The sequence below is a fragment of the Acipenser ruthenus genome, chromosome 6 (genome assembly GCF_902713425.1).
Source record: "Acipenser ruthenus chromosome 6, fAciRut3.2 maternal haplotype, whole genome shotgun sequence".
Lineage (NCBI taxonomy): Eukaryota > Metazoa > Chordata > Actinopteri > Acipenseriformes > Acipenseridae > Acipenser > Acipenser ruthenus.
Window position 1 is genome coordinate 58490537 of NC_081194.1, and position 25184 is coordinate 58515720.

General features: G+C 40.2%; 1 protein-coding gene across 1 annotated transcript in view; it reads right to left on the reverse strand.

Moving 5' to 3' along the window:
- Positions 1–25184, reverse strand: part of LOC117411206 (dynein axonemal heavy chain 8-like) — a 166428-nt gene that overhangs the window by 71353 nt on the left and 69891 nt on the right. Inside the window, exons 38-50 of the mRNA XM_034018497.3 lie at positions 24702–24804; positions 23374–23478; positions 20458–20619; positions 19705–19929; positions 19108–19280; positions 18520–18698; positions 18215–18402; positions 15259–15345; positions 15036–15143; positions 5723–5857; positions 4633–4794; positions 3117–3363; positions 2079–2320 (exon numbers count right to left, since the gene is read on the reverse strand). Of these exons, the coding sequence (XP_033874388.2) occupies positions 2079–2320; positions 3117–3363; positions 4633–4794; positions 5723–5857; positions 15036–15143; positions 15259–15345; positions 18215–18402; positions 18520–18698; positions 19108–19280; positions 19705–19929; positions 20458–20619; positions 23374–23478; positions 24702–24804 (2116 nt within the window). The remainder of the gene's footprint in view (positions 1–2078; positions 2321–3116; positions 3364–4632; positions 4795–5722; positions 5858–15035; positions 15144–15258; positions 15346–18214; positions 18403–18519; positions 18699–19107; positions 19281–19704; positions 19930–20457; positions 20620–23373; positions 23479–24701; positions 24805–25184) is intronic.

Below are 25184 nucleotides of genomic sequence, written 5' to 3' on the forward strand. Positions count from 1 at the left end.
TGTACTTAAATATTTTAGATAGTCTTATATTTGGCACAGTAACTAGTTCGAATTTCTGGGAATGTATATAGTTGGCTATAGGCTAAGGGCTGATTGTTACAGCGCGACACTGCAGCAGAGTGCTTCTGTGGAAACAGCGCACCTCCATTGACATTGTTGTGGGCAAATCATTGTTGCCAGAGCAAATGCTTCTAATTTCTCTCAAATCAAAACGCAAACATGTAAAGATTTGGCGAAAACGATTCTGTAACATTGTCTATATATAAATAAAATAATCCCAGGTTTGGTTACATACAGGAGCTGTCACGTAAAACACAGACCCAAGTTTCATTGAATTACAGCCAGACCACAACACCTCCCACATTCCATTTAAACACATTTAAAAAAAAAAAAAAAGTACTGTGTTGTAATATGCATCTACCGGTTCTAGGTAGAAGTGCTTATAAAATTGTTATTTTTGCAAATCTGCCACTCAAACGCCGTCAGGATATCTAAATACATATATTTAGCAAAAGTAACACCTGAAGTGCACTCTAACAAGAGTTTCGATTTCAGGAGTTCATTTTTGTTTTCTGTTTCACTAAACCATCTGTTTCAATAACAAATGAAAAAATAAAAATAAAAATTATACCCAAATCTCGCCCTCACAATGGGGGGCTTGACTTGTACACAAGGTCGACTTTTACTCGAGTAAATATGGTAATTCAATTAGTAAATAACACCGAGCTCCGGTGAATTTCAAACTGACGTGGTAGCGTTACTGGCAAGCTGTTTCTACCAGGAAGGGAAACTCTGAAGTTGAAGTTCAAAGCGCAAATGCACACTTTTAATCACAAAAATAAACAAAACAAAGCGGTGCAAACACTAACAAAAAAAACATTTAACAAAATAAACGGGCCAAAAACTCACCAATGAAAACAAACACTGACGGAAATACAACACAGAGCACATACCTTTACTACCAACATTAATTGTATCCTCTCCCTAACACCTGTGATCACCCTATTTATACACCTGAGCCTTAATTAATAATTTAATCATTTATTCAATTCACTGCTCAAGCCACATTCCCATGTGTTTTGACAGGCAGAAATTTAAACCACTCCCTGCCAGCCCAATATTCCCCACACCAACACATACACACTTGCACCTGCAGGGCTTTAATCCTGCCATACTGCCACACAAACTTAGAACGTTTTCTTGTTGTTTTCATAAAATATATTGTTTTAGACACAGTAACCTGTATTTCCATTGTTAAATAAATGCAATGCTGCCCATTTCTCTGTAACATTACTGTGCTCTGAGGCTGTATACAAATTTTACAGCCGGAGTCTTTAAACTACGCAGCACATATGTACGCTTCTCATTGGTTAGTTTCCCTAGTTACAGCACGTGAAGCTCCAGGATCAGATCAAGATTACGGGTAAGTGGAGCCAGATCCAGATCCGCTTAGTAAAACACTTTCTCATGATCCAGTTCCAGTGATCCCGGATCTGATCTCATTTTTTTAAAATCTTATTAGTACAACTGGCCCCTGGGGTATTTAACCGGAGCTGGAGTCACTGTTTGGGAAGAGACAGGAAGTAGGAGAGTACTGTGCATATGTGTGGAAAACCCTAAAAAAGGCAATATGACTTTATTCCTGTTCTTTGACTATGATTGTGTTTTGGCATTGAGATAAAGGTTTATTTTCAGGGCAAAAGGATTAGCCTGCCCCGACAAAGACAGGAAAATAAAATATTTGTGTTTAGTTAGTTCTCCAAAATGGAGACAGGATTTTCTGTTTCGATTTTGACAGTATTGAATACAAAAGTGTGTCGTAGGATACTACACTTGAAGCCATTCTGTTTGCCATCTTCATTAAAGGGCATCTCAGAGACACATAGACTGGTGTATCCGCAGATTAGGGGGGTTGCTATATCACATACACCTCAAAGTATTTTCTTCTTATTTGAAAAATTACTTGTATAAGTTGCCGTGGAGCAAATAGAACCCTGAACATGTCCACTCAACTATATTTCATAATGTTGTTTCTGAATACAAGCAAATGTGAAGATGCACCTTGGTGTGAGCGTTACCTTGAGTATTGGCTTCCAGCTGAGTGCTGAAGAGCTGATGTAGACCATGCCTACTCTGGACACTGTAGCAGGAGATGCATTCTCAATGCTGTGGACTTCGAACAGTAGCTTACAGGATGGAGACATGCAGATCCTGTCACCATTAGCCAGAGTTAGAGTCTTGTTGTCATCCAAGACAGAGTTTAAGTTTTCAATCCAGATTGCATCTACTGGGCCATCCAAAATTATCCAGACATTTTCACCTGCGGTTTCAAACCAGGGGGATTTTATGTCAGTAAAAGATTAAGGCTACTGATCTGTCTGTACCTATTTACAAATTTAGTTATAAAAACTTTTTCTAGGATGCAAGTGTACAACTTTAGACTAGAAATCAACAATGCAAAACTTAAAAATCCAGTTAAAACCTTTTTTATATTTAAACCAAAAGCTAGTACATAATTGCATAAATGCATTTTAATGCAATACCTGTATTGTACTAGCTGTTGGTTCTATTGGGTTATATCATGCCAGGTGAACATTACAGCAAGGCTCTGCCCAGTTATAGGACTATAGCTACTGAACCTATGAAGTTTATACAAATCTAAGAAATACATTTCCTAGTTTTTCCTATCGGAAGATAAATAGTACAACATATTTATATAAACACAGTTTGTTTGGCAGTCATTTAGAATGTATTTGAATACAGTGATCTTACTTTCAGTTATTACATATTATACATTTATGGACATGTTTGACATCTTTTCTGCATGCCGTTTAACTTCTCCCTTTCTCATTCCTTCTGTAGTTAATACATTATTTTTCTCTCTGTACTTTGTAAATTGCCAAAAAACAAATGTTGAAAATAATAGATCAAGCAATGAAAAAAACATGATTTCCAGGAGTACAGTGAATGTTCCTGTTGAAAAAATTTCAATTTGTCTGGTCAGCACCATTTCTAGTTTACTTTGTTTGAAATTATGACTGTATGGATACTTATTGATGTAATTATATCCTTCAGACCCAAGCCCACCATTAAACTAGCGTATCTAAAAGCAGCACCTTTCTTTGTCTTCAGCGTCTTCCTCCAGAGCGTTGAGAAGATACCATCAGTCCAGTCATTGGTGGCGGGGTCGAGTCGGCCAAACATCTGCGGGGCAGTGATGGCCTTAGGGTTCATGCGCATCTCCCTGTGTAAACTGACGCATTCCGTCATTGCCCGCATCAGGATGTTTGTCACTGTTGTCTTCCCGGAGCCACTGGGGCCCAGGGTCATCAAGCCATGGCGCACCCTTGCAGTCTCAAACAGCTGTTTGAAAACAAACATACGTTTTCCAAATGATTAACCTGTTCCGACGTCTTAAGTTAAAAATACTTTCAAAAAAGTAACTTGAACAACTACAAATCTTTATGGACTGTTTGTTCCATTTATTGCATAAATATTACTACTGAAGTACAAAGCAGCTAATTACCATTGTTAAGATTAAGCAGGCATGTTGGATAAACTTAACTTTAACTTTTTTTCCTAAATAAGGAATACGTTAAAACTTTTCACAAAAATGTTGTACATGTTTATATACAAAAATGTGAGTTAATGCACTGATTCCAAATATGAGAATAAGAATTAAGATTTTTTTCTTTATTAAAAAAAAAAATGATAAAAAAATTATCAATTTTATATTTTTATCATACACCATAAACATTTTTGTAAAACAGCATAAAATCACTTTCTGCTTAAAGCTGCTTTTTATCTGCAAAGCGTATATCAAACACGCAGGTCATATAAGATACAAGATAGCTTAGTTATAAGATATAATTAAAGATACCTTAGCACCCATATCATCTCATTGTAACATTTTACCAAGGAACAACCCTTGAATAAATATTAGATTGTCTATCAGTTACTACAATACACAGGGACATATTTTCAAAGCGTTTACTCCAGTCTTTATTAACTCCTATCTATATATCTTGTGTTGTCTTTTCTGTAAAGGACAAATCCTAGGAATTATATTTATATGAAAGTGTTATAGTGTCGCATTTTATATTCTGGTTACAGCGTGTAAGTATATACATGTGTATATACATTGTGTGTATTCTAATATTAGCCTAATTTTCACATTCACAGATTCATAAAACATTCACCAAATGAAGGGGTATATTTTCATTATAAAAAAACAACATATTTACAGTATAAAAAAAACACACATTTAAAGTATAAACACATTTAAATGATAAAATAACCATATATTTAAAGTATAAAGACACATATTTGGAGTACAAAAACATATATGGAGAGCAATTTATGTTACATACAGTATATTAACACATACAATTCTTATATTGAAAATACTATAAAATTGTATATAATTTATATATAAACATACAGTATGTGTACACATAAAAACCAAATTAAAAGAAAAAACAGCATATAACTAACATATATTGCTTTTTATATATGTGAAATATAAGTTATTTCCATATGGGTAGGTAGCTTACCCACATGAATGAAACTATGTATTGATATATAAATATAATCTATGTTTTATATGATGATAAAAGTGTTAGAGGAGAGTACCTGCACAAGTTTCAGGTTCCAAGGGGGGTGGTTCACCAAGCCAGCAGCCTCTACTTGATTTGCCACAGCAGCCTGTAATTCTGCATAGGTGCTCCCGTCAAGCTGTATTCCTGGGAAGAGATCGCTGATGAGACTTAGGAACAAGGGCTCATCTTCATCCACCTGTTAACCAAGCAAAATGTTTATTAAATACTACTATTATACTTGAGTGCTTTGGTACTTTGTTAATATCTGTTTTGAATGTTTTGTATCTTCTTTTTCTTACAGCCATATCCACATTTAGATTTTGATCAGTTCTCAGAAGCTAAGCAGCAGGATAACAGTCAAGAAGCTCCTGAAAAACAGAGACCTACTCTATTTCTAGGATATTTGTTTAATAACTGCTGGGTGTTGATAAAAACAAGAACAAGCACAATCAGTATAAGTTTGTATACAAGAGAATACAAATACAAGCTGTAATGGATTGATGCAACTTCCCATTCAGATTCTGAAATCTCTTAGACATCTTTTTTTATGGATGTCTTTTAATTTTAATAAAGCCAACTTCACCCTCATCATAATCTGAAGCACACCAACATGACGGCATAAAAGTATTCCCCAGAGAACCATATATATTATTTAAAATATATAACACACAGATAGAACCACATAGAAATAATATTATAAAATAATACATCTATTAAATATTTTTCAGCAAAGAATTTAGACTGAATTTATGTAATATCTCTAGATCTGTGTTATACAAGGAAGGTACATTTAAATGCTCTTCACAAATCTCTTAACTGAACAACCCTTTCTGCTTGAGAATACAAATGTAAAAGCACTCCAACTGGTGTATTTGTTTGCAATTTTTAACCAAGGCACTGCAAGGTCACTTTAGAACATGTACTGCATACAGGCTCATTCACACCCAACATGGCCACAGTGACATAATGCGACACAACAAGGTGCTAAACTCCATTCTAAAGAACTACAATCTGAAGTTTAATCAGGACTGAATGGGATATACAGAACACATCCTTGAATACATCCACATGTAGTGCATGTTATGTTCTAATTACAATTGAAGGTTGGATAGTTTCTTAATTACCAGTTTGGACAGGTTCATGTCTCGCAGAACTCTCATCACAATACTGGACTCGGAGTCTGAAGGACGAGCCCTTTTCTGTGCTCCAAGTGTCCTCAGCACTGACAAGATGTTTCTCAAACCAAAATCATAATGGACCTGTAGGGAAGCAGGAAAACAAAAGAATAAACCATGGTGTTTAATTTAGACAGAGCAAATTCAACACCATCAGGAACTTGTGTGGTACTTGTACAAGTTTGTTTTAAGTAACTCTTCATAGCCAATGATCAGGGCTTGATCATTGGATCCCCCCCCCCCCCATGCTGCAGCTAATGGGGGGATTCCAAAATTTTAGGGGGGAATGGCAACAAAAAGGCACTTTTGCATATAAAAAACTATATATATTTTACTGCATCATCATTCACAGTGGTGTTGCTTTAAAATAAGCTGCTTTCAGGAGACCTAACAGCTGTTCAAAAAAGTCATGTTTGGTCACTGCTATATATATTGTAATCATAGATGTCTCAAAAAAAGATGTCTGCACCATTGAACCTCAATATGAGCTTTCCAACGATACTGCCCCTTTCTGTCTAGTTGCTAAAATGATGGAGCAATAGACTCAAAACGAAATCTAAGCTGTTAACTCTGTCACATGATGAGAGGCTTAAGAACATAAGAAAGTTTACAAACGAGAGGAGGCCATTCAGCCCATCTTGCTTGTTTGGTTGTTAGTAACTTATTGATCCCAGAATCTCACCAAGCAGCTTCTTGAAGGATCCCAGGGTGTCAGCTTCAACAACATTACTGGGAAGTTGGTTCCAGACCAACTCACAATTCTCTGTGTAAAAAAGTGCCTCCTATTTTCTGTTCTGAATGCCCCTTTATTTAATCTCCATTTGTGACCCCTGGTCCTTGTTTCTTTTTTCAGGTCAAAAAAGTCCCCTGGGTTGACATTGTCTATACCATTTAGGATTTTGAATGCTTGAATCAGATCACCGTGTAGTCTTCTTTGTTCAAGACTGAATAGATTCAATTCTTTTAGCCTGTCTGCATACGACATGCCTTTTAAACCCGGGATAATTCTGGTAGCTCTTCTTTGCACTCTTTCTAGAGCAGCAATGTTCTTTTTGTAACAAGGTGACAAGAACTGAACACAATATTCTAGGTGAGGTCTTACCAATGCATTGTAAAGTTTTAACATTACTTCACTTGATTTAAATTCAACACTTCTCACAATATATCCAAGCATCTTCTTGGCCTTTTTTATAGCTTCACCACATTGTCTAGATGAAGACATTTCTGAGACAACATAAACTCCTAGGTCTTTTTCATAGATCCCTTCTTCAATTTCAGTATCTTCCATATGATATTTATAATGCACATTTTTATTGCCTGCGTGCAATACTTTACACTTTTCTCTATTAAATGTCATTTGCCTTCAGACAATCGTAGTTCCGGCTAGGAGTACAGCACACATACACTGAATAAGTCTTTGGAAAGCCCCAAATCTGTACTTTTAAACAAGCCATGAACCAGGTAGGTGGCTTTTACGGTGCCCGAGCAACATGCGCGCAACCTTTGGTGCGCTGGAGCCCCAAAATGAATGGGGCTGTGTTTTAAGAGTTAAAGCGAAAGTCATCGCAAAATAACACCTATATATAGACTTAATATCGTCTTTTTTTTTTTTTCAAAACTGTTTACTTACCACATTGTACTAAGTTTCTATAATGCTTAAAGACAGAGGCCTAGAATCACGTACGACAGAATAAAGTCTTGCGGCACTTAAAATATCCAGCACTACTTTTATTTATTTATTTATTTAAACCAGAACTACGCAGAATGCGGATCATAGTGCTTTCGTCACTGACACCCACTTTCTTAGAGACTGTTGTAGCATTTCAGGCATTCTAAATTGGGTGAAAAATATAGTAGCTTGGTGTCTTCAAATATCTCTGCAGGATTTTTCTGCACTGAAAGTTGCAGATATGTGGGAGCAACTTGGAAAATGCACGATTGCTGCTATCCCGCGCTGAAATTCTAGCCCTGAATGATAGCGAAGTATTTAATTTATAGAGATTTTGGATAGGACATAATTTGAAACCTGCCTCCGTTTAACTAGATTTGCTACAAAATCTCAGAACATTACAACTTCTGAACAAGATTCAAGTGGGACACCACGGAACCAGAAGCAGCGTTTTTTAAAAAAGATGAATGAACCCTATAAAATGCTGAGACATGAAAACTAAAAGATTCAATTACACCTTCTTTGTAGGTCAAAAAACCAGACTTAAGAACATTATGTTTTCATTCAGATTTTATACATAACTGATATTGAGGTTGGTTAACAGCTGGAAGAAAACACAAGTCAAAAAGGAAGTTGGAAAGGCCAAGAGAGAGACAGAAATGAGCACTGCTAAGGGGGCTAAAACAAATTCCATAAACTTTTTGCAATATTATAACAGCAAGAGAACATTCAAAGAGGAGTGTGGCAAAGTGGTTAATAGTGTACAAAACACGTACACAATTCTGATTTGTGCGTGAATTAATGATTGTGGTGCAATACAGTTTTACAGTGGTACAAGTGAAGTGCTGTTCCGGGTTTGTGCTGGCCTCTGGCGACAGTTCCGGAATGTGTTAGCCGTCTAGTGAATACACTCAACAATAGACAGTACAAACAAACACTCACGATTATTTCACCAACAGTACGGGTCCTTCCAGGTCAATGACACAACCAAAACGAAGGAACAAATAAACTTTGATTCGACCCCTATTTATACCGTCACTCATGACCCCTTGGTAAACGATTGCAGCTGCTTTTTATGATCTGCAGCTGCCACATCATTTCCCCTCCGGGTCAATGAGTTAGTGTACCGAAGCTCCGTCTCTTTTCTACATCACCGACTTCCTTTTACCCCTCGGAACAAAGTGTCAGGCCACGTAGTCCAGAGTACTCTGTTCCCGTTACTTAGTGCCCTCACAGGTCGAGAGGGAGATTAACCACCAAGAATCATTGTCTTTCTCTCACAAGGAGGTAGAATGTCTAAGAGATACAAATGGCAAAATCATAGACGAAGAGAAAAAAAATAGCAAATATATTTAAATGATTACTTTTCACAAGTTTTTACAAAGGAGGATTGTGGCAGGCTGGCTTGCAGTGGCGAGGTGTGGTGACGTCACGGACCAGGAAGTAACTGAATCACAACAATGGATGGGCGGGTGAAACTGAACGCAACGGCGTTCAGCTGATTTTATTAATAAACAAAACAAAAGATTTAAACAAAACAACAAAACAGAAACCAAAGGGCACGAGGGCCAAACAAACCAGACAGACAAACAGTAAGTGTCGTGCTGGGTAATCCAGCACATTTTAGCAATTGTTATTTTAAAGTCTGTCTCCTCTCTATCTCCCCGTACCTCCTCTCTTTATACCCCACCCTGCAGCACAGACAGCTGCAGATTCTTATACTCTGGCCGAGGGGTTAACTAGCTGTTAATTATCTTATTACCCCTCGGCCACAGTCTGCACACGTTTGGTAAGGATGTGCGACTGTCAGCTAGTTAAATAATCAGTAGCTGATCAGCCACGCATCCTCACAGGGTTTTTAAATTATAAATATAAAAAACAATAACAAAAGACGTGGCGCTTTTATCCGCGCCGCAAACAAATACAAATAATAATAAATAGGGGCGGGACACTCCGCCACAAGGATATAGACAACATGCCCCAGATGTCGACCTGTTCCTATCCAGTTTTAAATAACTTCAGCATAACAGCGGCAAATGTTAAATAAAAAATCCCAATGGGCTGGATGAGATCCTCCCAATAGTACTCAAAGAAATGAAAGAAGTTATTTACAAACCGCTAACCAAGATCATGCAACAATCTCTTGATACAGGGGTTGTACCGACAGACTGGAGAATTGCAAACGTAATACCGATCCACAAAAAGGGAGACAAAACCGAACCAGGTAACTACAGACCGATAGCCCTGACTATTAATATTCTATTATATGTAAACTTATGGAAACAATAATAAGATCCGACATGGAAAATTACCTATATGGTAACAGTATCCTGGGAGACAGTCAGCATGGTTTTAGGAAAGGGAGATCGTGTCTAACTAACCTGATTGATTTTTTAATTTTTTTTTCTCCCAATTTGAAATATCCAATTGTATTTTTTAGGCTCACCGCTACCACCCCTGAGCTGACTCAGGAGCGGCGAAGACAAACACGCTGTCCTCCGAAGCATGTGCCGTCAGCCGACCACTTCTTTTCACTCTGCAGGCCCACCATGTAGCCAACCGAGAGCTACAGCGTCGGATGTAGGGATGTCACGGTATCAAATTGACGGTATGGTAACAGTCAAAAAATATTATTGTCGTATAATGTCATTTTTTTGTAATCCGTTTTTTAAATGGCTATTTAAAGAAATACACTCAAGTCAAGTCATTTTTTTAACTCCAGCTCACACAGGCTCAGCAAAATAATGCTGCTTTTTATTTTATTACTGTGGAAAAAACCCAAAATATTAACATTTTCTGGGTTCAATCTGTACCGATAGCGCGTAAGGATGTGACCACTGCAACTGAATACCCTCTTCATCTTTATCAGTTTGGACGGCATCCTATTAGTTAAGAGAAGCAAACTGTTAGCTAGCAATAGCCAATCGAGTGCATTTTAAGACATGCAGTGCCCGCCCACTGATCTCTCAGCAGAGTGCAGAACTTAATGATGAGAAGATGGAGCCTGCAAATAGTCTTTTTTTTGGACTGCATGTTAACAGCAATGAACACAAAGGAAAGAAGAAAAATTAAGGTGGGTATGACACAGTTGCAAAGTTAAGTGGTATCTAGGAGACTTTTTTTTTTAATGGGAATAAAATTGTATTCATTTTTGAGGAGACGCCAACATCTTTACAATACCGTTTAAAATAAAAATACTACAAATGCCTGTAGCATCTTAGACTTAGTTATATAGTATATAGTTATATAGTAGTAAATATACTTTTTGATTCTCTGCATTGGTATGTGCTTACTGCGTTTCTCTTGACCGATACAATAGATAATGGCTGTTGTTACTTCTTTGGTTTGGTAAATTAATAGGAGGCAGTGATGAAAAGTTACAGTGCCACCTTGTTCTTGCTGATATTTGTGTTTCATTTACTGAAAATCATGTTTGCTAGCGATCATTGTTTAGTAGGGCGGTTTATATTAAATATGACATCACTTATTTAGTAGCCAACTCGGATAATCTCATGCATGGCAGCTTTCAGAACTTGAGATGTCTGTGTTCATAAGTTAGTTCTAATGAACACAGTGGCTCACTGATGGACAAACGGTGAGTAAAAAAAACTTGCCCATATCACCTTAAACCGTGTGAACTCGGTAATCATGTGTCCAGAGCCTTAAGGCAAAACACCTGTAAATAATAATGCTGGAAGTGATTACAGCAGCATGTATCACTTCAGTTTTGTAAAATCCCACGGGTTTCACCCGCAACCAAAAAGTCCAGTTTTATCACCCACACAAAACACAAAGACACAGACACAGTTCCTACGGTGCGTTATTTAAGTGCTTGTGGTGAAAAGACAGTTCTCAGTGGAAAGTGAAGTGCTAGTGTCCAGGTTTAATGCTGGCCTGCAGCTCTGGATTGTGTTAGTAATCTTTTAGACAAACGCAACAAACACACAACGTTTACAAGACAGACTAACAGAACACTCACGGTTTTTACATGCAGGGACTCCTTTTAGGTTCTTTCCTAACCATTCACAAAAGGAACAGATCACGTCAGCTATGACCCTATTTATATCCTCGCTCATGACCCCTAGGTTAACGAGCGCATCCGCTCCTCCAATCCTCAGATGCCACATCGTTTACCGTCTGGGTCACTGAGTTTGGATACCGTAGCTTCGCCCCTTTCCTAAATGACCGACCTACACCTACCCTACGGAATAAATTGTCATGCCATTTAGTTAAGGGTACTCTGTTCCTTTTACACAGTGCCGTCACAGGTCGAGAGGGAGATCTAACACCAAGAATCAATTGATCTCTGTCACATCATGGTATAGAAAAATGGTTGCGGTTTCAAAACCGTGGCAGTTTATACCGTGGTTTACCGTAAAACCAGTATACCGTGACATCCCTAGTTGGAGGACAACGCAGCTCTGGGCAGCTTAAAGGCAAGCCTGCAGCTGCCCGGCCAGTCTACAGGGGTTGCTGGTGCGCGGTGAGCTGAGGACACCCTGGCTGACCTAAGTCCTCCCCCCCCGGGCGGCCCTCAGCCAATTGTGTGCCGCCCCCTGGGAACTCCCCTCCACGGTCGGCAGTGGAACAGCCTGGACTCAAACCGGCAACCTCCAGGCTATAGGGCGCATCCAGCACTCCACGCGGAGCGCCTTTACCGGATGCGCCACTCGGGAACCCCCCTGCTTGAATTTTATAAGGATGCAACATCGACAATGTATAATTGCAAAGCATACGACATGGTTTATTTAGATTTCCAGAAAGCTTTTGACAAAGTCCTGCATAAAAGATTAATTCTCAAACTGAACGCAGTAGGGATTCAAGGAAATGCATGCACATGGATTAGGGAGTGGTTAACATGTAGAAAACAGAAAGTAGTGATTAAAGGAGAAACCTCAAAATGGGAGCAAGGTAACCAGTGGAGTACCACAGGGATCAGTATTAGGTCCTCTGCTATTCCTAATCTACATTAATGACTTTGATTCTGGTATAGCAAGCAAACTTGTTAAATTTGCAGACGACACAAAAATAGGAGTGGCAAACACCGGTGCAGCAGCAAAGGTCATTCAAAATGATCTAGACAGCATTCAGAACTGGGCAGACACATGCAAATTACATTTAATAGAGAAAAGCGTAAGGTACTGCACACAGGCAATAAAAATGTGTATTATAAATATCATATGCGAGACACTGAAATTTAAGAAGGAATCTATGAAAAAGACCTAGGAGGTTATGTTGACTCAGAAATGTCTTCATCTAGACAATGTGGGGAAGCTATAAAAAAGGCCAACAAGATACTTGGATATACAGTGCCTTGCGAAAGTATTCGGCCCCCTTGAACTTTGCGACCTTTTGCCACATTTCAGGCTTCAAACATAAAGATATGAAACTGTAATTTTTTGTGAAGAATCAACAACAAGTGGGACACAATCATGAAGTGGAACGAAATTTATTGGATATTTCAAACTTTTTTAACAAATTAAAAACTGAAAAATTGGGCGTGCAAAGTTATTCAGCCCCTTTACTTTCAGTGCAGCAAACTCTCTCCAGAAGTTCAGTGAGGATCTCTGAATGATCCAATGTTGAACTAAATGACTAATGATGATAAATAGAATCCACCTGTGTGTAATCAAGTCTCCGTATAAATGCACCTGCACTGTGATAGTCTCAGAGGTCCGTTTAAAGCGCAGAGAGCATCATGAAGAACAAGGAACACACCAGGCAGGTCCGAGATACTGTTGTGGAGAAGTTTAAAGCCGGATTTGGATACAAAAAGATTTCCCAAGCTTTAAACATCCCAAGGAGCACTGTGCAAGCGATAATATTGAAATGGAAGGAGTATCAGACCACTGCAAATCTACCAAGACCTGGCCGTCCCTCTAAACTTTCAGCTCATACAAGGAGAAGACTGATCAGAGATGCAGCCAAGAGGCCCATGATCACTCTGGATGAACTGCAGAGATCTACAGCTGAGGTGGGAGACTCGGTCCATAGGACAACAATCAGTCGTATACTGCACAAATCTGGCCTTTATGGAAGAGTGGCAAGAAGAAAGCCATTTCTTAAAGATATCCATAAAAAGTGTCATTTACAGTTTGCCACAAGCCACCTGGGAGACACACCAAACATGTGGAAGAAGGTGCTCTGGTCAGATGAAACCAAAATCGAACTTTTTGGCAACAATGCAAAACGTTATGTTTGGCGTAATAGCAACACAGCTCATCACCCTGAACACCATCCCCACTGTCAAACATGGTGGTGGCAGCATCATGGTTTGGGCCTGCTTTTCTTCAGCAGGGACAGGGAAGATGGTTAAAATTGATGGGAAGATGGATGGAGCCAAATACAGGACCATTCTGGAAGAAAACCTGATGGAGTCTGCAAAAGACCTGAGACTGGGACGGAGATTTGTCTTCCAACAAGACAATGATCCAAAACATAAAGCAAAATCTACAATGGAATGGTTCACAAATAAACATATCCAGGTGTTAGAATGGCCAAGTCAAAGTCCAGACCTGAATCCAATCGAGAATCTGTGGAAAGAACTGAAAACTGCTGTTCACAAATGCTCTCCATCCAACCTCACTGAGCTCGAGCTGTTTTGCAAGGAGGAATGGGCAAAAATTTCAGTCTCTCGATGTGCAAAACTGATAGAGACATACCCCAAGCGACTTACAGCTGTAATCGCAGCAAAAGGTGGCGCTACAAAGTATTAACTTAAGGGGGCTGAATAATTTTGCACGCCCAATTTTTCAGTTTTTTATTTGTTAAAAAAGTTTGAAATATCCAATAAATTTCGTTCCACTTCATGATTGTGTCCCACTTGTTGTTGATTCTTCACAAAAAATTACAGTTTCATATCTTTATGTTTGAAGCCTGAAATGTGGCAAAAGGTCGCAAAGTTCAAGGGGGCCGAATACTTTCGCAAGGCACTGTATAGTGAAAAGTGTTTAATTTAAATCAAGGGAAGTAATGTTAAAACTTTACAATGCATTAGTAAGACCTCATCTAGAATATTGTGTTCAGTTCTGGTCACCTCGCTATAAAAAGGATATTGTTGCTCTAGAAAGAGTGCAAAGAAAAGCGACCACAATTATTCCGGGTTTAAAAGGCATGTCATATGCAGACAGACTAAAAGAATTGAATCTATTCAGTCTTGAACAAAGAAGACTATGCAGCGATATGATTCAAGCATTCAAAATTCTAAAAGGTATTGACAATGTTGACCTAAGGGACTTTTTCGACTTGAAAAAAGAAACAAGGATCAGGGGTCACAAATGGAGATTAGATAAAGAATCGTGGGAGTCTGGAACCAACTTCCCAGTAATGCTGTTGAAGCTGACACCCTGGGATCCTTCAAGGAGCTGCTTGATGAGATTCTGGGATCAATAAGCTTCTAACAACTAAACGAGCAAGGTGGACCGAATGGCCTCCTCTCGTTTGTAAACTTTCTTATGTTCTTAAGTAGGGACCTAGGCTGAACAATGATTAACAAGCAAACAGAACTTCAGGAGGAAGGGTTCATTTGTGGGGCTATTTAAGCAACTTTCAAATCATCCTATGAACTTTTAGATCAACCCTACTCTACTGTACCTGTTTAGTTAGCTGCTCCTCACATAGTTTGTACAGGACATAGAATTTCTGGGCCAGTATAACATTCTCTATAAATCCACAGCTAGCCAGCTTCACCCTCATGATAATCTGAAACACATGTCACAACAATATAAAAGTATTTCTTCCATATATTAAAAATATATACCATATATACCACAGAGCCACAATCGGAATGAGATCTATTCATTTTTCAACAGCCCACCTGTCTGTCAGGAACCATCATAGATACTGTCCTAAACTGAACTTTAAGATTTTCTGGCAGTTCTTGACGCCCAGCATATCCAGGATTCTGTAAATAGAGGACAGCAATACTTTGTTACACCTTTAACATACTTTACTTCAGCCAAATATAAAGATCTGCATCTGGAAGATAGTTCCATAATGTTTTTTAATCTGTAGATATTTGTGTTCTAGAATTAGAGGTTTATAACATACACAGGAACCTCTCAACAGAGATTATTATGATCATCAAACATGCAGATATGCTATGCTGTGCAAGTGTTTGTGGACACAAACATATAGACTTGTTTTTAGATTGATTGGAATGTAATATAAAAGGTACCAAAACATGTGTATACTACTGATGCTGTTTGTCTACTCTGCAGTATACCATTTAAAACAAAAATGTACTAAACATCTAGGACTACTAGACAACACTTCAAGATGGACAGCGAGACACCTCAGGCTTTTAAATGTTGTGTGAACACATTTTGGTATCCCCAATGTGTGAACACATTGGGGATACCAAAAAATAAAGCATAATGGCTCCCAACCCCAGTTCCCTGAAATAGAAATGTAACCATTACTGAATGGGTATTAATCTCCTAAAGAACCGAATCCTGAATACTTTATACCAAAGCTGCTCTTTGAGCCTGTGACCCCACCCCTGAGGGATCAAAGATACTGCAGTCACTGTCAGGCACCCATGCCTGGGAAAGCCAGGGCTGCCTGCGGGCGGCTACTAGCACAGCCAGGTTTCTGCCTACAGCCTGTCCGTTGAGTATGGACACAGAGAGCTGGTTTTTGTTCATCAGGCGCAACTCATCCAGCTGTTGTGGTGAGAGCCTATGGTGTGTGGAGAGGGGCCGCAGCAAATGCAACTGGTAGGCTAGCCGTGCGGCAAACGCCCTGGCTGAATAAACCCTTTTGAGGATCACCTCAGAAACCTTGTACTGCTTGTTAGGGCAGGTGGCGTCCTTGGATAGCAGTGCCAAATTAGGCGTCTGGACCAAGGCAGCAATGGAAGCCTCAACCGGTAGAAAATGGTCCATGCCCAGCTTTTCCATATCATGCACCCTATAAAGGGCGTCCATTGTACAGGGGGTAGCAGGAGCTATTGCCGGATGGTCCTAGGAAGCCTGGATTTTCATATAGAAAATCCAGGTGAACTGGGGGGAATATGGGAGAGGCGGTAGGTTCATCATCAAAAATGGAATGCCTTGTTTCCCCTGCTGTAGGCCAGGACATTTGCAAGGTTGCAGTGGCCCTCTTGATTAGCGGTAGGAGCTCTGCTGACTGGGAGAGCTTTACCGCTGGGGATGTGCCGTCCGACTCCATGTCCTCAGATGGGAAGGCCAGTTCTTGTTCGCCCACCTCCTCACAGGCAGCTATGGAACAGTATATCCTCCTGTGGCCAATCTGTGCTCACAGCCCCGTGGGTGGGGCAGGTTCCTGCAGCAATTCAGCAAGAACAGTTCCCTGGTGGGAAACAGCTGCCCATATTTTCTCCATCTGCTCTGAGTCTGCAGATCGCATGGAACGTGAGACTCTTCCTCCTCTTCCACAGGCGAGAGGAAGGAGAGGCAGAGCTCGAGGAGGATGAGGAAGACCGTGAAGATGGTTTCATGCCTGGGCTACTTTCCCGGGTGCGTCGTCCGCTCTCCCTTGGCGCAGAGCCATGGGGCGAGGACGCAGCAACCTCTCCAATAAGAGCGCGATGGGGAGAGTGCCGAGCAGGAGTAAGGGATGCAGAACAGTCCTTAGAGCTGCAGGATAACCACTTCTCAAGCGTGCGTTTGGAGAAAGGGGCACAAAATTTGCAGAAGCTGCGATTAACCAGTGCCTCCTTGGCATGCTCTGGCCCCAGGCAGGAAGAGCACCTGCCGTTCTTGTCCTCCATAGGCAGACTGGCCTTACATTTACAGTATACAGTTGTACAGCTGCTGCCTCACTCTGCTTATATATTGATCGGGCGGGTCAAGACCCGAGCAGGACTTTTTTGGTACCAGTTCGGTGACCCAGGCACCCGGTTGGAACTGGGTAGGTACAGGTTCAGTTTGGTAACGGTGATGTGGCTTTGGCAACGGTTCGGTACCAGTTCGGAACTTGGTCGGTTCGGCAGTTTAGTTACTTTGGTACAGGTTCGGTACGGGATTGGTGGTTTGGCACCGGGTTGGAACCGGGTCAGTACCAGGACACGACCGGGTCAGTTCAGCATCAGTTCAGGTATTTAACACTGGGTCGGTGTTAAACCCTTTGAGAAATCCCAAAAAAGAATATAAAAAGGATTTGTGAGTGTTTTTGTTTGTTTGCTGTTAGTAATTGTCTTTTGTAAATCACTAGACAGCTAACATGTATCCGGAGCTGTCGCCTTGGGCCAGCACTACCCGGAACAACACTACACCACAGTCACTGTATAATTGTTATCACCCACCACGAGCACTACTGCACGCACCTGGACTGGTACTGTATTATTGTATTAACGTGTGTATTAACGTGTGTTTATTATTTGGACCGCAATCCATTTATTATTGTTACCTCCGTGCTTTACACATTGGTGTGTATTGCCGGAGGTTTGTTTGGTCGCCAGGCCGGGAGTTACAAATAAAAGACCCCTTTTTCAAAACGGATTATAGTTTCCTGGCTTGTGATTATTTCTGCACTGCATTACCTCTGCACCTGTTTCCAATCAGCAGCCACTTTGCCACATGTACTTATCTGAACAAGGCTCTCTGATCAGGTCAGTCTTGAAAGGAAAAATGGCACTGAGATTTGTGACTGCAGTCCTTTTGATCCCTCGGGGTCGGGTTCAAGACTGCGTCACAGGCTTAAAGAGCAACTTTGGTATAAAGTATTCAGGATTCGGGTCTTTAGGCGGTAAATGCCCATTCAGTAATGGTTACATTTCGTACTTGAAAGGGAACTCCTGTATACCTTACCATAGTAATGAATAATCCAAACTCTGGATTCAGGTCTACGCAGTCTCCGTCTGTGAATATAAACTGTTTTTTACGCTCCTTTCGTGCTACCAACACAATGTAAATTTGCTGAGCTGCTACAGACAGCACCGCCAGATCAATTCGGTTAAACTCATCAAAGCAGCCCCAGGAGCCTGACTGAGCAAGGCCTAAGGCAGAGAAACACAAAATGTCAATACATCTGTATTTGAAAACAGCAAATACTGGTCACATAAAAACCCAGAACACAAACACTGCTTGGGTGTAACTTTGCAATAAATTACAACCTTTGTAAATCCTGCCAAGTCCTCTAAAATCCATTTGATCTGAGCAGTTGAACACCACCACATATTTCCCCAGAGCCTTTCCCATGTCTTTGGTTGTTTCGGTCTTCCCAGTTCCAGCTGGCCCTGCTGGAGCACCTCCCATACTCATTCCTAAAGCCTGGGATAGGGTTATATAGCACCTAAACACAGATAAATGAGTGCAAGGAGCTAAATAACATAGTTTATGTGTACTGGATATCATATTGTGTTTGATGAGTGTCAATAGGAGGTGTTGAGCTATGAAGGTTCAAAAACAAGATGAAACTACATTTGAATTGTCTCCTAATGTGGTAATCCCCACAATTCTTGTGTTTGCCTTTGCAAGAAGCACTAGCTCTCTTGCTCTCCAATCTTGTTAGAGATACGTATTTCGGTATGTAAAAATGCTAGCAAAAGATATTTTTTTGAAAATAATTTTGACTGAAGTTATGTGATATGTCTAGATCTGCGTTTTACAAGGAAGTTACATTTAAAGCTTTTCACAATATCCCTTTCCTGAATGACCCTTTCTATTTGAGAATGAAGATGTAAAAGCATGGTGTCTCTTACCTGTCTGTTAAAGGGGTTATAACCAGGCGGTCAGTGCAGCCCAGAAATTCATTCTGATACACAAAATCCACATCAGTAATAGACACTATGACCTGGTCCACGTCATCTTTGAAATAAAATCTGCTTTGTTTCAACCATTCAAAATCTGTCACAGACCTGATGTGCATTTTCACCTAAAAGAAACATGTTTAAATGTGGATATGCTTGGATTGATTTAATGTGATCCTGATTGCATTAGTGATACAATAACCACAAATGCATTTGGTTGTCTATTAAGATCAGTTGGAAATAACTTTTGGGACCTATTCAGACATTTTGTTCTGCAGTATTTGTTTCTAAAAGCCTTAGTATGCATATATTATATAAAGTAACTTCAAATTGTGTGTGTTAAAGTGCTGCGCTTGTTGTCTGACATAACCCAGGCTTTAACAGCCTGCACAATCTAGTGCACCACTGTTTACTGCTAGCAATACAGAAAGAAACTTGATTCTTAATACCTATTCACTACATATCATTGACTGAACAAAAAGTCCAGTTGATAACATACATCACTTTTTAACTATTTGTTAGAAATGTAAATAAGACATGCTACTGTACCAGGTCATCAAAGATATCCCTTTGGTGCACATGGATTGTAACAAGAGTTTCAAACTTCACTCTATCAAACTTGGTTAAGTCGTGTGTTGTTTGGCTTATAAGTGTGTTGAGCAGGTCCAAGAACTTCTGGTTTGCTAGTGGCATTATTTTCTTATCATCTTTCGCATTGTTTAGGGCTTCTTCTGAATCTCTAGTCCACAACATCTGAATTCCTAGTAATCCAACCTGTCCATGCAACATACACGTTAAAAAAAAAATGCTAATGAAAATTAAAACAAACTGAAACCCCTTCTACAGTATACCGGAATACCACAAGCCAAAATGACCCTGTTCCGATCTTTAGTGAATTTTGATCCATCACACCTGGTCTTTTGAATTTTACTGTGTTTTCTAAGTCAATGATAGAACATCTGGTTGGAATAGGGCAGTCTTTGAATTTTGAACACACTCTTGTAAGGTACCAGCTCTCCTTAAAAATATTACCACTTACTGTAGATTGCTATTAAATTGTTGAAACCTGAACACAAAGTTAAATACTAAAAATATCACTTCAATTAATACAATTAGGTTCATTTAGAGAATTTGCAAAATAATCTGGAATCAACTTCAATAAAGTGACTTCAACTTTAAAATTCACTTAACTGAGAAAGTCATGCGTTCATCACTACCACTCATAGAAAACAAGGCACAATGTGAGGACACCCACCATGTCTCAAACCCATGTGTAGTGTGAAACACACTGAGGTCACCTACCTGTGATGGGAACTGATAAAGGAAGTTGAGTAGCTGGAATCCAGAGTCACTTATCTGCATATAGGCTGATTTAATGACAGAGTGCAGTGAGATTTGCTGCTGCTGTAAAAGCTCTGCCAGCCAGAGTTCTACCGGCCCCCTAGCCATTACTGGACTGTCCAGCTAGAAAGAAAAATAAGAATTAGTTCTACATACTCATAATGATTAGCTGAAGGAATTGTAAATATTTAAATTGTACTTTCATCATACAGAAAAGATCTGTTGCAATTGGCCATAACTTATCATCCATCCATAACTTCAAAAAAGTACAAATTGTATATGAAACTAAACCAAGAAAAGTGTTGCGTCTAGTGCCTTCTTCAGTGTACAATATTCAGTAGCAAAAACATGATGATGTTTACATTTACAAAAGGCACTTTTAATGTTATTTTATATGCTTTTGTTAATGCCTAAGGTTAATACTATATAGCTATGGCCAAATGTTTTGCATCACTGTGGCAAACTGGTTTGCAGTGTGCAGGTGTAGAGGTGATGCAGTGCTTCAGATAATAACAAAAAACAAAGTTACTGGTGAAATGATGGTTTTGTTTGTAATCCAACGTCACTTGACAGTAAATAATAATGAGAATTGACAATACACAACGATGTGTATTGCTCAGTTAAATCCACTGGGTTCAGTCCCGAAACAATAGACACGGTATTTAAAACACACACAATATACACAAACACAGTCACAAGTCCAAAGTGAGTGCTGTAGTGCTCGTGGTGAAAATATAATTTATCGTGAACAAGGTGTAGTGTTGTCCGGGTTTTGTGCTGGCCTGTAGACAGCTCCGGATTGTGTTAGCCATCTAATAACAACAAACAAGTAGATTTTAGACAAGACAAAACAAACAAAACACTCACGATACCAATATGTTTCACCTTCCGGTTCAGCGTTTAACCCTTAGCGGTCCATTTATTCAGCGCATGTCAGGCGCGTCAGGTCCAATTTATTTTCACACACGCAGTTTATTTTAGATGCGCTGTTTAAAAGTATTTTTTTTCACAGTAAAACAGGTTTAAAAGGCACTGCACATCACAACAGGACACTCAGTACTCCATCTCCAGCTCCGCCCCACCCCTTGTTCGCTATATTTTTCAAATGCCTCTTAATAATAGTACATACCGATAAATCATCTCTTGATCACTCATTTTACCACCAAACTCCTCAATAATGCGATTCAAGTCGTTATTTTATTACTATAACATCTAAAAAAAGCTCTGCAAATGTCTGTGATGTTCTTTGAGCGCTGTATTTGTTTATGTCCGTGTTATCTATGTGGTGTTGGGTCTATCAGTATTCATGAGATACAGCCTTTTTTTTCGGCCTCTCTCGGCTCCTATTGGTCTCACTTGGCCATTGAATGGTTTTCTCTGCTTTTTCCAGAGAAAAAACGACTAGAGACCTGTTTTTTGCATCTTTTTGATGATGTCGGACAGGGTCCGACATTGGACCGGAAAGGGAAAATTGCGATGTTGGACCAGGTCCGACATAGGACCGCAAACAATTGACCATACAAAGGAACATATCATCTAGCCACGCCTCCTTGGTTAACGAGTGCAGCTGTTTCTCCTCCAATCCGCAGTTGCCACATTGCTTTCCCTCTGGAGCAATGACTTAATGAACCGCAGCTATGCCCCCTTTCTAGATGGCTGACTTCCACCTAACCCTGGGAATTAACTGTCAGGCCATACAGTCCAGGTTACTCTGTTCCCTTTACACAGCGCCCTCACAGATCGGGAGGGAGATTTACCACCAAGAATCATTCTGTGTCTGTCACAACCCTGCTGTTGAACAAGGCCTGCAGATGGTGCATGGGCAGGAGGCCCAAAGGAACAGTCTGGGAAGCTGCTGCTATCAAGCCCAGAAGTTTCTGGAACGTTGAGCTGTAAAAACTCCAAACAGGCGGCTATCCTCTGCACTCTGCCATCCGACAGATTTCACAGCATGGACCTGGAGACCAAGATTGGAGGTTGCCTGAGAAGGCATGAGCTGGCTCTTCGCATGGTTCACCGTAAGGCCCAACCGTTCAAGGTGGCCGGTGACCTGTTCCATGTGGGCCTTTGCCTTCGTCCAGATAATTGAGCACTCTGATTACCTGTGAGTCTTAACCCTTAGCGGTCCATTTACTCAACGCGTCTCAGGAGCGTCAGGTCCAATTTATTTTCACACACGCAGTTTATTTTAGACGTGCTGTTTAAAAGTATTTTTTTCACAGTAAAACAGGTTTAAAAGGCACTGCATATCAACAGGACACTCAGCACTGCATCTCCAGCCCCGCCCCACCCCTCGTTCACTGTTTTTTTCACATACCTCTTGATAGTAGCGCATACTGATAAATCATCTCCTGATCACTCGTTTTATCACCAAACTCCTCAATAATGCAATCCAAGTCATTATTTTATTACTATAACATCTAAAAAAAAAGCTCTGCAAATGTCTGTGATGTTCTTTGAGCGCTGGATGCAGAGGGTGTGTGGGCTTTCCCTCTCTCTGAGTGGCTGAGAGGTGGGCATTGAGGGGATTGTTGGCCCTGTAAAATAGCGACAGTTGGGGTAACGCTGCCAAGTGCAGCACCTTTTATTTGTAGTTTTTGATTTTGTCTTTTGTTATTATTATTTGAGAGCACCTGCAAGTGCGTCAGCTGGACTGTTCACCTGTGGGTATTTCCGTGGTCCTGTCTACCATCGCTGGTATTCAGGCCACGGACAACAGCGCCTTCTGTGGGCTAAACAAGCACTTGCAAATAAAAATTAAAAAAAACAAACAAAAGTAATAAACAAAACTGGGCACCTGTGCAGTGTTTCAAGTACACCCTTCTGTCTCCCGTGTCAGTGAATACCCATACCCAAAGAAAAAAAATGTCAAATTACTGGTATTTTTTCTCCTTCCCTCGAAATGACGGAGATGATCCGGTCATAATCCTTTAGATGGAACTCTGCTTCATTCACATTGTCGAATACTCCAAGAAGATGCGCCTGCAAGCAAGATTTCAAAAGATTAAGAGGGGGTGGGGGTGGGGGCTGGGTTTCTAAATGCACTAAAAAAATTTAGAAATTCCTCACCTGTTTCTAAGCAGCAAGATTTAGCACCCCATCCTGAGCTTCAGAAAATGCCAGCCCAAAATACCAGAATACTAGTGCAAATGGTGCTGATGAAGGGTACTGTATAATGACTGTATAAACTACTGAAAAAATAGTTTCCCAATTCAGATACTTTTAGAACTCAACAGCATAACAAAGGAAACATTTATTGTCCCCTTTATTAGTTTTGGGTATGTTTATTGTCACTGTTGTAACTATTGAATATAAATGTATGCCACAACATATTAATTTTATTTTCTAGCATGCATATTTATAATATTGCACATGATTGATTGAACTATTTCCATATCCAAAAAAAGTAACTTAATAAAGGGAATGCTAAGTGAAAAATACAAATAACATTACAACGCTATTCAGTTGCATGCCCTAGTTTTTATTAGATAGTATAACAGGATTTGATTAGTCAGTGTGATGATCAAAAAAGCAGGTTTCTGGGGTCCCAGAGTGGCTCATCCAGTTAAAATGCTGCCTATGGGAGTGCAGGATAAGTCACATAGCTTGGACTGCGCCAGTTAGCGTCTGGGCTGTGCAAAGATCATGAACTTTAGTGGTGACTACGAAGGGGGAGTCACATTGGCTCTGACGCTCCCGGGGTGGGGGATGGGAAACAGGCAGGGATTGCTTCTCCTCATCGCGCAACAGCGAACCCTACTGGCCAGACACCAAGCACATTCAGAGCGGATAAAAAGCAGGGCTCATCTCTGTTCTCTGGGATCGGTAGCCCGCCCACCTCTGCTCGGGAAAGCGATTCTGGCTTTAGGTTTGTGAGATCGGAGGACGCTTACATACCCTCAGAACGTCTGTGCTTTGTGGGGACTTGTTGCGGTGAGGAGAAAAAATATAATTGGACTGTCCAAATTGGGGGAAAATAAATAAAACCTCATTGGTCACTCTAAATTTAACACAAAAAAAGAAGCAGGTAATCACAAGAACAAGAAGAGTAGAGTTTTGTTGCTTTTGGTTATAACACAATAAGCTAAATAATTCAAGGTCTCAGACTGACATGTGATACGCATGTGTGCCTTAAAATATGCATTATGTGCCATTCTATCAGCGCTCATAGCATTACCTACAGAAAAGTAAAGTAGGAAACTTACCTGAATGGTGTGTGAATCACTGGCTTGTCCAAGGATTTCCAAAAGTGCTGGGTCAGATACAAAAAAGAATCTAGGAAACAGCAGCCTCTTTCGCTCAAGGTACCTGCACAGATCGTCAAACAAAGCAATGGTTAACACTTAACCATGTCATTGTTGACTTGTCCTCCTTGACCTAACTGCTGCTTTTAATACTATAGATCACAGCATTCTTCTTGACTGCTTTCTGAAGTATGCTGGGATCTGTGGAACCTGTCTCTCCTGGCTGTCCTCTTACCTATCTGGATGCATGCCGTCTGTTTTCTATGATGGAAGCAGTGGTGACGCAAACCCGGTCACCTGCTGTGTCCCTCAAGGGTCTATTCTTGGGCCTCTTCTCTTCGGCATCTACAAGCTTCCCTTTGGTCACCTCATCCGGCAACATAGCCTCATGTTTCATTCCCATGCAGATGACACCCAGCTCTACCTAAAATTCGACCCTGGATG